Here is a 16,028-nt window from a genome sequence, read left to right on the forward strand (position 1 = left end):
AGAAAAGCTCATTTAGAGGTCAGTGTCAAAGCACCTGCTCCTGCACACGCAGTATGCTGCAATGAACTTGAGCATGATCTAGTGCAGATCCACCACGGACCATTCCAGAAACTTCTCGGTTTTAAAGACAGTGTTAGCAGGGACACTAGATCACACTGCCACCCTCTGGATACAGTAGGCTTAGGCTATAAACAACAGACAGACTTAAAGGGTTCAATCTGTGACTAATCCAATGCATTTTATTCAGTCAAAGTAAAATTCAAATTCAGAAGATTGCTCCTCACAGTCCACAAGCTGACTTTCCTGTGTGTGCACACAGAAAAGAAAATAGGATGGGATGGGGGGGGGGGGGGGTTCTAGCATTTATACACTGTCCTGGCTCTGCATATGGGAAACACAATAGCTTGAAGTGTCCCACTATCCTACATGTTGCTTCATAAATTGAGGGGAGGTACATCAGTTGGTAAGGTGCTGAGCTCAAATATCGACTTCACTTCAGTCTTGGTCTAACCTGCCCAACACGCCATCTGTATGGAGCAGATGCCATGCACAATTAATACTGTGTTTCATAACATGTCAATATATATGGCATTCTTACACAACAAAAAAGGAACACCACTCTACATCACTTATAAAAAATGAATCAAATAAACATTACTAGAGGATTTAGTCACAAGCAGACAACAGTCCTACAGATACTTCTTAATGTAAACAAATCAAGATTTCTCCACGTGGCCATAACTGAGCCATTTCCTTTCAGATCATGAACTCAGTATCAGCTGTTAAAAAAATATTGTTGGCCATCCACACACTGCACATCTGTGTCCATCCCAATGATATTCATGTGTGGAAAAAAAAATACATAAGGTGACACTTTATCGTCACATCAATGGGCCTGCTTATACTCTAAACCATGCAAAGGTACAAGAGATAATAGTTGATGAAAGAATGTAAAAGTTGGTACTGGAGTACGAGGGGAACAATGGCTGTGTTTATAGATTTCTGCAGACGGCCCATTTTCATTGAGGGTCGGGGTAGAAAACCTTAATGTGAATGGCCGAGTTATTCCGAGTACGCGTGATGGGCTCACCGGCTTCGTCCGGGTCCTCCGGCTCCAGATCGTCGACCAGCTCGACAGTGGAGGTGTTTGCGGCGAGCTGCAGCGCCCCCTGGCTGCTCGCTTGGAGCTGCAGCGCAATGTTAATTGCACGGTTGATAGCCAGTCCGAGTCCGTGAATGCAGATTTCGCGGTGGCCGCCGGTGCCTCCGCCGTCCAACAGCTTCTGGCATCGAGCAAGCTGAGCTTTGAAGTCCGTCTTCATGTTGACATACACGTCGTTGCGCCGCTTTGGTAGTTTCCGAGGCAGCCGTTTGCGGAGTGTATACTCCACGGGGTCCATCTCCACCACCATGGACCCCTCCGAAGAAAGGCCAACAGGGTTCTGTGGTACCGGAGCGGGGCTGCGAGGCTCTGCCATCTTAATAGGTAACCGGTTACCGGAGTGATCAGGGGCAGGCAGGGAAGAACAGGAAGAATGGCATGTCATCAACGTAATATCAACGCAAGCAAAGTGACAATAATAATAACAATGATAATAATAATTTAAAAAACAACAACAATCTAGTTTAAATAAGTGTACAAAAGTATAAACGCTACATTAACGCTACATGTCGGGATGACACGGTCTGTTGCATCCCAACCAACTGATGCAAGGCTCAGTGACAGGCTAGCCTACGATGGAATGTGCCAAAGGGAGAATTGAATTCACCTCAGCAACCTTAAAGACATATAGGGCAGGTTAATGTTTACCTGTTCCAAATGTGGCTGAAACGCTGATCTCTCTTTTTGTGGTTTTCACGGTAGTCTCTTGGTTAGTCTAGTCACGGCAGTCTAGGTTTTGCTTGCTTGTTTGTTTTCCACGCTAGCTGGCTATGCTGACACGAGTGGAGTCCTACCTTGCGTTGACAGTGAAGGAATATATCCAGCTGGCTATGGGGAAACACAACACAAAGTGTGATTGTTGGTTGCTCGACTCTGTTTCATATAAACGAGCACACACCGAAGACATTAAAAAATAAACGCACACACACAGATACAAAAACAGCAAGCAGACGACTCGGTCTGACGAGTTGAGGTTTTGACGTACATTAAGCAGCTCTTGATTCATTAGCGCCACCTTGGGGACTGGAGTGAATATAGAAGCGTTACCTATCTTTCATTTAGCGTCAGTTCTTTTGAGAGGTCAGATGTCATTATTCTGAGCTAGTTTCTCCTTATTCCAAGATGAATTATTTTGAGATTTTTTATTTTTTTTTCATTTTAACTATTGATTACTGATTCCTGTCACAATGGTCTTCCATATGTGAACTAGACTACAGTGTCCAAAATAACTTTATAACAGGAATGCAACTTAAATGACAGGAATTCAACTTAAATAACAGGAATTCAGCATATATATTTCCCCTGAAGTTAAACAAGTGTCTTGCTCACTTACAATAAAACAGCATTTCACATACCACATACATTTTATTGCAAGGATATTATTTTATTGAAAAGACTGACTCATGAGGAAAATACACTCCATTTGCCTATTGCTACATGATGTTGGTTACTAACAGCAATTTTAACATTTTATACATCAACATTCAACAATAATCAATAGACTAAAGAATAGAAGAAACAGAAATGAGATACCTCCAGAAAATATGCTTGTAATTTGTATTTCAAATGAACAGAACTTTATGTAAGACAAAGCTTTATCTAAGCCTCACTGGTTGATAGCCTTTTTGTGACCATCCATGACAACTGCTCCAGGCAGCTTGGATGAACCCAGACAAACCTGTTGGCAAAGTTGAATTTGCTCTGCAGGTCCGCCTGGAAAGAATCCCATTGACGCCCGTATCCAAATCACCAGAAACCCAGGATACAATCACTATCTGACAGTACAACAAAACCAAAGTCTGTGTTGATGACAGGGCTAAACAGACATGGATGTGTATTTTCTTTTGAATTGAGTAAACAACTGCATTTAAAACAAGAAATGTATGTTTGCTGCACTTCTGAAATGAGTTGTTAAGAGTTTAATGCACCCATTTAAGTTTAATTTCACTGCTGGTTATGCCCCTGAAAGTCATAAAACAGGAAGTTTGGAAATGGGCGTCAATGGGATCTTACCAGATGAACCTGCAGTGCAAATTCAAATTTAATAACAAGGTCGTCTGGGTTCACCCAGGATACAACAGCTCAAGACACAGACGATCAAACATTAGTATGATCTCAGGTTAGTGTCTAATGTTTGCCATGTTCGATTGAATTCCCTGCAGACCAGAACACACAGTAAAGGTTCTGCCACCACACGCAAACTCATGATGGAGAGAGACATGAAAAACAGCAGCGACTCCACACAAGGATTGATGTACTGGTTAAAGCTCCTGGCTACAATGAAAGGGCCGTAGACAAAAAACAGAATGGCCATGTAAGCAAGAAATATATTGAGGCGTGGGTTCCTGCGGCCGGTGAGCCTACAATGCACTGCATTAGTGGAGGGGAATGATTTGAAAGTGTCTGTGGCTGTGAAGGCCACTAGAAAACAAATGACAGCACATACGATCAGTTTGGTCGCGCCGTGATATCCATTAACAGCTGTGTAGCTAACACACAGCCATGCGGCCATCGAGAAAGACACACAGTTGTACGCAAAGGGTCGAAAAGAGAAAGAAGGCCGCGTGGCAAAGGAGAGGGCACGCCTCAGAGCCCAAGCCCCCTGCAGTACCACCAGCTGGTGATAGACAAAACCACACAATCTTATCGAGGCGAACACTGGATACATTGCTACACACGGACGGCTAGCCCACCCACGGGTCTCGTCCTGAAATAAAGAGTACACCATAAGGGGAATGAGGGCAAGCTCCAGCACATCGCTGAGGAGGAGAGCGATCATGAAGGGGGAGATTGTTACGCCACTATCACGGTGGGCACGCAGGTACAGGAGAGCCCAAACCAGGGTGGGTATTCCCATGCAAAACCCTGTGCAGAGGGAAACGACTAGTGAGACTATAGCCAACTTCTCCTCGTGAGACCATGCAGACGCATTCCTGCCGATGGCTTCACAGCTGGACATATTGGTGATGGACTCGATGGACGCCATGGAAACATTGGTGATTGACGCCATGGAAACACTGGCGAAAGACGCCATGGAAACATTGGCGATGGACTCCATGGACACATTGGCAATGGACGGCATGTAGACATTGGTGATGGATGCCATGGAAACATTGGCGATGGACTCCATGGACACATTGGCGATGGACTCCATGGACACATTGGCGATGGACTCCATGGACACATTGGTGATGGACGGCATGTACACATTGGTGATGGATGCCATGGAAACATTGGCGATGGACTCCATGGACACATTGGTGATGGACGGCATGTAGACATTGGTGATGGACTCCATGGACACATTGGTGATGGACGGCATGTAGACATTGGTGATGGACTCCATGGCTTCTATAATAAGGTCTGAAAACAGAATGGGAATTAGAATTAGAATTAGAATTCATTCCCAACAGAATGGGAATTAGAATTAGAACAGAATGGGAATTAGAATTAGAATTCATTCCCAACAGAATGGGAATGAAAAAAAAACTGAACTATTAACAGATGTTTTACCAGATCAGTTGTTGAAGTCCAAATCATTAAAGAAAAACTATAACCATTTGAAGGTAACACCAGTGCAAATACAGAAAACATAATGTTATAGTCAAGTAATGGATTGATTTAATGTGTGAAACCATATAGCATCCTGCCTACTAGCATGTGTCCTAGATGCTGCGTCATATCTTAACCATGCTTCATATTTTTAACATGTTTTTAACTTCTTACATCCACATGTTAAAACTGGCTTTCTCTGCATTTGTGACCTTTGCTTATAATCTGGAACTCTTGTTTTAAATCTCTTAATTTAGACGACAAATGCTAAATGTAGTAACCATATGGAAATGGGAAATTAATGTTCCTTTTTATACAGCATATGATAACACATATATTTGTGATATATATCTTCATGTCTACTTTTGTTATATTGAAGCAAGCGACTCATATAGTATAGGTCTACTTCTGTTAGCATCATATCAGCCTAAGAAACACCTTTAAACCGCATGTCGAAGAGAGACCTTATTTTTACTGCCAATTGCATAGCTGAGTGGTATTTCAGAATAATAGTCTTATCTTCGACTGGCTTAATCTTTTGGAAAGTTTATCCCTTCAAAAATGGATGGACAGCTGTCAAAAGCCAACAGCACGGACAGCTTACAAATATTGAAATGCTCACAAATATATGTATACAAAAATACCACTAGGACTGCTGTTTAACACCCCACAAGAGAGGAAGTGAACATGGTCTGATTACCCTCCTCTTAAAACATGCCTGATCCACGTGACGCTGATGGTCTAGTAGGTAACCTACTTCACGGGAATAGTAAAAAATAGTAAGTTGTTCCACATGCAAAACGCATGTAAGTACACTCTTTCAAATAATTTATTTCATCAGTTGGATCAGAATCAGTTATTCACTTTCATCACCAGGTTGGTATGACTACAACTTGCTCATAGGCCAGGTGTTTGCACACTTCTACGTTTGTTCTGAAAGAACACAATCAAGTCCAAATTAATGGCCAAATCAGTCTGATCACCAATGAAGAATGACATGAAGAACGGCATTTGTCTGTTGAGGCAAATTACAAAAAGAGGGATATACCGGTACTCCTACATTATTTTGCTGTATTTTACTATCTTTTATGTTTTTCTTTTGCAGCAAGAGTTACAAAGCACAAACAAAACAAACAACAGTTAAATAAAAAGATTAAACGCTTATAGAGTTAAAACTTAAGAGTGCAACCTCTTTTTTGTGATTTTTGGCCACTGCAACACATATGTCAATGCACCCAACCACCTGCAAAAGGGAAAGAGCGGTATTCATATAAAAACTATATCTGTTGAGGTAAACAAATTACAACTTACAATATTGTTGATAAATAAAAAAAAAAAAAAAACTGCTGTTTACTATAGCTTTAGTGTGCTTAGACCATTCTCAAAGTCTGACCCACGACTAATTTTGACAACTCTCTCTTAGTTCTGACAGTAACTGCCCAGCAATACGTTTTCCAAAAAAATATGTCCAGTCCTGAATGTGCTGAAAATGTGCCAGTCACCAGCAGGAAGGAAGATTCACCTCCAGCGTCTAGTCCTAAGGACTAACAAGTCGACAACAGGTCGCCGGTGGTGTAAAAACAGTTACTGTAAAAAGTCATTATGGAGGTCCACTTGCAAGCAGAAGGAAGTACTGGACGGCAACATTTTGTGTGTTTTAATCAAGATATTTTTTTATTATTATTATTTTTCTTCTTCATCCAAATGAACAGTCAAAAGAGCAAAAGAACAACATAGCATAGCAAACCAGGAAGAGGCCTTAATACAGACCTCTACACAAGGCCAATAGCTACCATTGCATCTTTATTTCCTTAGTTCCTTAAGTCTTTAAGGGTGAGCAACTGAAAGCCTACATGAGCCTAAATTATCTCCCCAGAATAATAATAATAATTAAAAACAAACAAACAAACAAAAACAAGCGTGGTGTGCTTAAGTCCTTAGCTGTAACTTGTTATGCATGTTACTATCAGACTACAGTTTTAACAGTAGAGAAAAGACTAAGTTAGTAGCAGGTCCAGTCCAGATTCGGTATGGACAGTCAAGTGCTTCCTGGACACTACTGGGCATACAAACTTTGCACACAAACTTTGCACAAAAGCAAAACAGGCAGTGGTATAATAAATAGAGCAGCAGTGCATCAGTTTGGTCCTCGCTGCTGTCCTACATAAATACCAAACATAATTTCCCAACCATTTCAGAAGAAACGTGTTTCGTAACTACAGTGCTTTCCCACCTGCCAATACCTCTCCTCCACTTAAGCCATCTGTCCTTCATAGCGATGTTTACATAAAAAAAAAAGACAAAAAGGTATTATGACTGTTAGGCCAAAGAGAAAGGGAAATTTACACACAACAGGGGTGAGGCTTTAAAAAAAATTGCATCTGTAGAAAACCTGATAAGAATTGAGCAGTTGGTTTGAACTTTTGGTTTTGGGGGGTGGAGTGTGGGTGTAGTGTTAAGGAAGTATACCTTGTGGTGCCGTGAATGTGTCTGTAGATTTGACATATTTTGACTGCATTACGTAAACATGCGAGTTGGTTCGAACTGTGTTTCAGTTGGACGACACAACACTGTGTTCAAGTGTCTGCATTCTGAGAAGAGAACAGTCTAAAAAGTGTAGAAAATGTTGGAAAAATGATACTGTATAGCTCTTTGGCTTGGACATGGGATTCCATAGACCTGCTATTGTCTCATTGCATTTCCTGAGTGAGCTGACAGGAATTATGGGAAAAAAAAAATATGTGGCTGTGGTGAGAGTAAGGCAGGGAAGTAGTGTGGAAGTCAGGATTGGAGTGAGCTTTTGGAAGGGGTGGGGGTTGGTGTCTAATACTGCCCTCTGATTGGAGGAGAGTGCTGCTACTGGCGAGCGTGGGCCAATGGGGTGGCACTTAGGTCATGAGGAGGCGGTGCACTTGCTGCAGCTGCTGCTGTGATAGGATGAGACTGTGGGAGCGTTCCTGACCGCGGGCGCACGGGATCAACACCTTCCCCACCAGCACCGTGCCACTCTTACTCTCCTGCTTCGCCTGGGAGAGAGAGAGAGAGAGAGAGAGAGAGAGAGAGAGAGAGAGAGAGAGAGAGAGAGAGAGAGAGAGAGAGGGAGAGAGAGAGGGATGGATGGATGGATGGAGAGAGGGAGAGAGAGAGAGCAAGGGGGGGAGAGGGAGAGAAGGAAGTGGATTGAAGAAGATAGAGTGAGGGAGAGAGTGAACAGAGCAAGAGAGTGAAAGAGAGAGCAGGCAGCAAGAGAGAGAGAGAGAGATTAAGGGAGACCGAGAGAAAGAGGAAAGAGACAAAGAAAGGGGAGAGTGAATGGGAGATGGAGAGAGAGAAGGAGGGAAAGGAAGAGAGAGAAAATTAGCAGAAAGAGGGAGACAGAAACAAACAGACAAAGCAATCGAGGAGTTAATCATTATGGAAGTGTGGGCCGGGTGGACAGTGTTGGGGTATGTAATGGAGTAGGACGACACCACTGAAGAAGATCTTACGTCAAGTCCAACATCTTATTTCTAGTCAGTAGAACAGCTGACATGTTTGAGGTGTGTGTGTGTGTGTGTGTGTGTGTGTGTGAATTATTTCATTACTCACCTTAACGAAAGGAGAAGAGGGGAAGGTGGCAAAGTCGGAGGGCACCCGAGCCCCTTGTTGCTTGGATACGACATGCTCCGCCACCTCACCCTGAGAGAATGAGGGAGAGCAACAGCGAGAGAGAGAGAGAGAGAGAGAGAGAGAGAGGAGAGAGAGAGGGAGAGGGGAGAGAGAGAGAGAGAGAGAGAGAGAGAGAGAGAGAGAGAGAGAGAGAGAGAGAGAGAGAGAGAGAGAGAGAGAGAGAGAGAGAGAGAGAGAAAGATGAATGTGAGGAATCCTCCACTGATGATGCTTACATAATACAAACAAATCTACAAGATTTGTATTTTTATATCAAAATGATCATGCCTTTGGTGATGCCTGTTTATTTAGTACCTCTCTTAGAGTGCATGTGCATCTGTGATCATGTGTCTCTCTGGGTGAATATGTTTGTTTGTTTGTTTGTTTGTGGAATGTCTCACCTTGAGTTTGTCCAGAGCGTCGCTTAGGGACTGCAGCCGAGCCGTCTGTTCCAGCAACTGGGCACTGGGACTGACTGTGAGACACAAACACACACCATAATAATGTATATATTCATAAATGTATGTGTTATTTAGCACATGTTGTACCATGAAGGAGGGCTGTTACTGATCCCGGGTACAACATGCTGTGTGCTTGCGACTGCCACCAGCCAATTGTGCATGTTTGTTGTATCCCACGACATGTTGTGTAATGCTAAATAGCCTCGGTTGTTGATCAGCCACTGTGGAGACATCCCCTATACCCGTTACACGAGGTATTTAACGTGTGTTTGTCTAATATATATTACATTTTGCTGCAGTTGGCAAGATTTTTTTGATCATATTCACTGAAACCAACACTATGCTCCGACAGAACAACATAAAACCCGCACTTCCACCTCCACCGAGAGCCTGTTAATTGTTTTGCAAAAATCCACAGCTCCCGGTTCTTCTGGTCCAATCAGAGCAGGGCTGTGTGAGATCTGACTGTCAATCACAGTCTGGTGCGCACTGATGAGCACAAACTCGATGAGAGGGACAGGGTGCTCAGTGGTAGTGGGGGAGGGGCATGAGAGTTGTAAACATTCAAAATTTTGGCTAAGTCCCCTCAATCGGTCAGACTTGCCAACTGCAGCTTTAAGTTAACACAGTTCAATACTAGTTCAATATTTCAAAGACGCTCGAGCGTTCCTGTACGTTGGGTTCTTCAATAGAAAACAATAAACTCGAAATAAAGGCGAATTATCGATCAGCAAACAACATTCTGACCAATTAAATTCTCAAAGTGCAACGGCTGATAGACCAATCAGAATGTATTTTGTGACGTATCGTGCAGATCTGGTAACCCGTGCAGACCATTGATGAAATAAGACAACAGAAAAAAGAAGCAGGGAATATTAACTTTTCTCTCTCTCTCTCTACTACACACACACATGTATAAAAAATATTCAATCGCTGGTCTAGGTGACTCCACCTGAGGTTTTGCCGGTGATGTCCACCACCCTGACATCGGCGCTCATCTTTAGCAGGTTGCTGAGAAGCAAGTCGGTCTTGCGGTAGAGGGAGCCGGAGGCTGCATCCGGGGGCACGCCCTCCTTGGGCACCCCTGACATCTTTGGGACGGTCAGAGGGGGCAGCGAGGCCAACTGGGCGTGCATCCTCTCCGCCTGAGGACACACACACACACACACACACACACACACACACACACACACACACACACACAAATAATGGAATAAAAATATGGATGAAGGCAGCAAGGTAGGGCATACACACACACACACACACACACACACACACACACACCACACACACACACATTACAGTTTACATAAACTTAAAGCAGTGTGCTTCACACAAATGTGTCAGTTGAGCCCACAATCCAGAGTACAAGATAAACACGAGGGCAGCAGAGTTTAGCACTGAACTGGAACAGAGAAATGCAAAAACACTGAAGGGCCAGCGAGGTGCGAAAACGCATTTCCTACATTAGGCTACTGCTGTGATAACCCTGATAGGATGCTACCTTGTCCCAGTGCATTTAGCTGCCAAATGCATGCATTTCTAATATTAGAAATGTCTTAATGGCAGTAGGCTATACGTATTTAAAATTCTCCAACAGTATCTAATAGTTTCTATATGGATGTGTTTGCCACGTTTTGCGACTTTGGAAAAAAGAAAAAACTCTAGCCAAAAGTAGGCTAATCTAAAATTAGTTTAACATCTAAAAGTTGTCAGGTTTAGCACAGCAACCACAAACATTATTCATTACCCAAACAGTGGACAGTGCAGACTTGCTCTTGCTACAAGACGCTTGAGAGTTCTGCCAATTCCATCACATGGGCTTTTCCCATGCAAAGTTGCAAAAAAGCGACTTGCAGAAAACATTAAGAACATTACATTCTTCTTTGTTAGTGCAGAAGATATTAAAAAACACGAGGAAACGTACGAACTGAAGAGACGTTACGCCTCGGCCAAAATTATCAGTGGAACATGATCGCATCATTGCTTTATATCAATTTTGAAGTTTGACGGAGGGTCTCTTTCATGGGGGATAAGGGGTTAATCCGTGACAGTCTCAGTATTTAATTGTTTGCCATCACTGAGCATAATACTAAGTTATTTCCACTATTTTCATGCTTTCCTCATCACTAAATTCTCCCTGATCTACATTCCAGACTTCTGGAAACAATGTCCAAAATGGTGCATTATGAAGAATAAAATTCATATTATGGAGCTTCATAGTCATACATTTTATTTCATTAAAAGAAAGAACAAATATGTATCTTTATCTGGTATAAATCCCATTAGGATCATCAAGTGCCCACATGGTCATTTTGGGGTCCAAATATGGGGTTCCAAAAGAGTCACCTCTGCCAGAGAGGGTTTTTGGACCCCCATGAAACCCCCACAAGTGGTACCATACCCTTCAAATTAATTTTGGCAAGAGCAAGGTTCCCACATATAACAAATAATCCTGTTTAGAATAAATATGATCATTAATTGTGGTGCTACGGCCACCCAAAAACTGAAAAATCACACATGCCGTCAACATTTTTTAGGACTTTGGTGACCCACCTCTCACCCAAACAGTAAGGAATGTTGATTCTTTTTGCTTCCAGAATTGTGTAGTACAGGCTACAATGAACTACCACACCAGTTTCCAGCCCTCTACCACTATTAGAACAGACGTTATGGGCTTCCAAAAATGGCAAAAGATGAAATGTGAAATTCCAATGTGTCAATTAGGGCCGTGGCACCCGGAATTCAAATGGACGCCACAGGCAAACCGTTTGAGATATTGACCTAAAACGTCAGATTCCTTTGTTTGGTAACATAAGGCATATATTCACCGCTTTTCAGCAAAATCTGAGAGGTGTCATGTACATGGGTGGCTGAGTTGGCGTGGAATGACCCATATCCGTATAACTACACCTTCTCAGACGAAGCACTGGTCAATTTAGATGGCTAAAAATATTTTGGCAAGGCTTGCTGTTGTACGAGCAGTTTAACTCAAACTAGCCTACTATTCCATAAGTGCTTTCAGTGCAAATATTCAAACTAGCTCTCCTGCTTACATGCTACAGACTGAACTCTCTACTGCATTATACTCAACTTCCCATCATGCAATATGCCCATGAACCCTACTAATTCACACTGTTTACAGTCTATTGTGTTGATGCTGCATTTATGCTACTAAATTGTAATTAATTAATCTGTTGTAATTGCTACTACTTATGCTACTAAATTGTAATTAATTAATTAATCTGTTATTGTAATTAAGTACCAGTATAAATGGGTTTTGAATTTATACTCTCCTATGGAGTGTGCGTTCCCTGTTGGTGTGTGTGTTCAGACCTTGAGGCGGTTGTTGTCGTTCTTGAGGTGTTTGATGGCGAGCCTCTGGGCGTCGATCTGTTGCCTGAGGAGTGGACTGTCCACCACCTGCAGGGCTCCTGCGCCAGCCACCATACTGGCCGCTACGGCGCCTAGACACACACACACACACACACACACACACGCACGCACACACACACACACACACACACGCACACACACACACACACTTCAATTCAGGCAACTGCTTTGTGTTGTGAAAACTCCTTTGCTCACTCTTCAAGTACATCATGAAATGAGGCCCTTTATTGACACAGAAACATTTACAACATGATCAGGCCTGCAGATGGATTGGTGTGTGTGTGTGTGTGTGTGTGTGTGTGTGTGTGCATGCGGCATGTGACTCACTGGTTGAGGTTCCCGTGACGATGGAAGCGATGCCGGAAGCGGGGGGTGGGCGAAGCCCCTCGATGGTCATGCGTGACTGGTTGCCAAGGCGCTGCTTCAACTCTGCCTTCTCGGACTCCAGCTGGTCGATGTCAGCCTGAAGGGCGTCCATTGTCTCCTCAAACTCCCTGAGAACACACACGTACGTACACACGGGAGAACAGCAGACAGACACACACACACACACACACAAACACATTAGAATGTATACTCAAACACGAAATTCCAGCATACACAGTAAAATGCTACAAGCTCACAAAAGTCTATCTGTTAAATTCCATGGACCAATTCCTATCTGTGGTCGTGGTCAGTCATCCTTCATCCATAGATTCCTGCCAAATGCAGTCATTCACTGAACTGTAAGGTAAAATCTATTCCTGTTGCCTGTATAATTTATCATGGTGTGTGTGTGTGTGTGTGTGTGTGTGTGTGCCTGCTGTTCTCCCGTACTTCTCCTTCTTCTTGAGCAGAGTGAGGGTCTCATCCAGACGTGTCTGGATCTTCTCCACTCGTTCGTCTGCGTCTTTAGTGGACGTGTCCAGCTTCTTCTCCAGCAGACTCAGGCGCACACTGGCCTCACTCAACTCCTCACCCTGAGAAAGAGAGAAAGAAAGAAAGAAAGGAGAGAGAAAAAGAGAGAAAGAAAAAGAGATTTAGACAGTGTACATTTTGTCGTGTTTTATGGTGCCTCTGATGTTTTGTAGATTTGTGTACTTGACAGTAGTCTGCCTTGCGTATTTGATATTAACTTGATCTCGGGAGTCTTTACTGGTTGATACCTAATGGCCTAGACCAGTGGTTCTCAAACTTTTTCTTTCATTCCCCACTTCAAGGGGGGGAATGAAATTCCCCACATCAAGGGGGCATTCTCGAGCTCCACCTGTCCCTCATCACAAGAAAGTGGTAGGTCAAGCTTAAAATTGTCAAATTTATTGAAATAATGACAAGTTCTAAATATATCCTCTTCAACAGAGTTAAAATCAGCTGGTGCTGCAGATATAATAATAAATAAATACATAACACACATATTTCTGTTTTCCAGCAACATACAGGAAGCATAGGCCATTTTACAGCATTGTACTAGCCTGACGAGCCAGACCCACATTAAAATGTAGGGTCTGGACACTCACCGTTCGCAGTGCTCAGTCCGAGGGGCGGGATAATCAGTTGTCTTTCAAATTCCCTCTGCACGCAATAGGACAGCGGCAGCGCTATGAGTCCCATGCGTTTCCCACCAGCGGAGCTAGTTGGCTAGTTCAAACGTTTGCCAACTTAATAAAAGCTTAACTCGTGTCGCACTGTTCGCCAGCAGCAACATCCATCTTATTTGTTTTCAAGTAGCAGGGAATTCAAGCCAAACCGTTGCAACTCTGCCATCAATCATTATGTTAAGCCCACCTAACGACTCTATACACGATTTCATTGGCCTGATTAAGTTTCGATTTCTGGAGCTCACAAGCCAACGGAGAGTTGCTAGACTAGCCCTGGCAGCAAATGTAATTCGCTGCCGCTAGGGGCGCGTCTAGATTTCTAGGCTAGCATTGTACAATATATTCAATGAAATACCAACATGCTGCATTAAATGGATCCATAATCCAGTCATACTGAGCACTGCTGGTTGGGAAATATTTTTGAAATAAACTTTGCAGGGATGTTGATGTAGGCCTAATGTTTAATACATGGGATCACAAGAGTGGCTCCCAATCAGACGTTTCAGCGATTTCGCTCAGAAATCTCAAAGGCATAATACTGTCGCGATCGAGGCGCCTGTCCCATACTCAAGTTTTTTTGGTGAATGCAGTAATGTTATTTGCTAGGTGAGGTAGGTGCTTGTCTTTGCCTTGTAACTGGACATTTAACTAAGATATATCAAATATATCGCTAAGATAGGCCAGCTTCGTCAAGAAATGTTCATTAGTGAACATGCTTGCAGATTCAAACATGCGCTCTTCCTCCAAGAAGAGGCGACTCGGAGCTCAAACACGTGCGACAGCACTTTACCTCGGGAAAGCCACCTTGCCTCGCTGTGAAACAGTACAGCCTTTTGGTCAGCTACCATCTCTTCGCAAAGTGCAGAGAATAGACGCGCTTTTAAGGGCCGGGTTTTGATGAAATTCACCACTCTCACAACAACGTTCAAAATCTCATGTAGGTCGGGACTAACTAAGCTGCCATGACACGAGCGCTTCCCTGTGAATAACACAGTGTGTCCATTGCGCATCGGGTGCTACCTGGGCCCAGGCTACAGATAAAAAAATAAAATAAAAAAACTCCTGTTTTTCACGTCAGTTCACGCCCCACCTGGCATGTCTCCGCGACCCACAATTTGAGAAACGCTGGCCTAGAATATACTATGTTTGTTTATGTGCATGTGTGTATATATGTATGTTCGTGTGTGTATGTGTATATATATATATATATATATATATATATATATATATATATATGTGTGTATGTTTATGTGTGTGTGTACCTTGATCTTGAGGCTCTTCTTGAGCTCCTTAATGACGGTCTCTCGGTCCTCCAGCTTGAGGCCCAGGCCCTCTGCGTCGGTCAGTTCTGCCCTGAGTGCAGCAGCGCGGGCCTCCACTGGGGGAGTCTGCACACATACAGATCACATGCTAATGCTAACTTGCTGCCTTCCCATTCATAAACAACCACATCAAGTTAGCCTAAATGCTAATGCTAACTTGCTGCCTTCCCATTCATAAACAACCACATCAAGTTAGCCTAAATGCTAATTTACACATTACCTAGTATGTGCTAACATGCACCTTCACTGGTGGAAAATACACACAGCCAGAGCCATACAGATCACATGCTAATGATAATTTCCTATTCATAAATTACAGTATCAAGTTAGCCTAAATGCTAATGTGAACATTCATGCAGCAACATAAGTATATTTACTATATATTCCTCTAATAATTCAATATAACAAGTGTTGAGATTGCGTGAGTTTGTGACATGAGCTTACACATTTCAGTGTGTGTGTTTGTGTGTGTGTGTGCGCGTGTGCGTGCGTGCGTGCGTGCGTGCGTGCGTGCGTGTGTGCGTGCGTGCGTGCGTGCGTGCGTGCGTGCGTGCGTGCGTGTCTGCTTGGACTCACAGGGCGTTGGGGCTTATCGGAGTCGTACTCTCCCTCCTGCATGGCGGTGGCCATCTTGTTCATGGTGGCGATGACTGCGCTGCAAGACTGGCGCAAGCACTCAGGGGCATTCAAGCCATGGGCACCATACACCTGCGCGCGCACACACACACATTATATGTTAAAAACACACAGTTGTGTAAACACACACAGAGACACACACATAAGCAGACAGCAAACTTGGTATGGTTCCCTCTGAAGTTGGCATGTGTATGTTGTCAAGCATGTATACATATACAAGTCTGTACTTTGGCAGTCTTGTGTGCGTGTGCGTGTCCATGTGTGCGTGCATATG

General features: G+C 43.4%; 2 protein-coding genes across 7 annotated transcripts in view; both read right to left on the reverse strand.

Annotated features, from left to right (window-relative positions):
- Positions 1 to 212: 212 nt before the first annotated feature.
- Positions 213 to 16,028, reverse strand: part of pop7 (POP7 homolog, ribonuclease P/MRP subunit) — a 20,007-nt gene continuing 4,191 nt past the window's right edge. The window contains exons 1-3 of one of the 6 annotated variants that reach the window (XM_042068991.1): positions 2,148 to 2,166; positions 1,811 to 1,990; positions 213 to 1,478 (exon numbers count right to left, since the gene is read on the reverse strand). In XM_042068991.1, coding sequence (XP_041924925.1) covers positions 1,020 to 1,478 — 459 coding nt within the window. In that variant the 5' untranslated portion in view covers positions 1,811 to 1,990; positions 2,148 to 2,166 and the 3' untranslated portion in view covers positions 213 to 1,019. The other 5 variants (XM_042068990.1, XM_042068989.1, XM_042068992.1 and 2 more) reach the window with 5 other exon arrangements.
- LOC121689312 (dynactin subunit 1-like) overlaps positions 6,361 to 16,028 on the reverse strand; it is a 25,520-nt gene continuing 15,852 nt past the window's right edge. The window contains 9 exon segments of the mRNA XM_042069001.1: positions 6,361 to 7,740; positions 8,303 to 8,392; positions 8,764 to 8,837; positions 9,776 to 9,968; positions 12,160 to 12,290; positions 12,547 to 12,713; positions 13,036 to 13,178; positions 15,059 to 15,184; positions 15,695 to 15,826. Coding sequence (XP_041924935.1) covers positions 7,603 to 7,740; positions 8,303 to 8,392; positions 8,764 to 8,837; positions 9,776 to 9,968; positions 12,160 to 12,290; positions 12,547 to 12,713; positions 13,036 to 13,178; positions 15,059 to 15,184; positions 15,695 to 15,826 — 1,194 coding nt within the window. The 3' untranslated portion in view covers positions 6,361 to 7,602.

The sequence above is a fragment of the Alosa sapidissima genome, chromosome 18, assembly GCF_018492685.1.
Source record: "Alosa sapidissima isolate fAloSap1 chromosome 18, fAloSap1.pri, whole genome shotgun sequence".
Taxonomy (NCBI): domain Eukaryota; kingdom Metazoa; phylum Chordata; class Actinopteri; order Clupeiformes; family Clupeidae; genus Alosa; species Alosa sapidissima.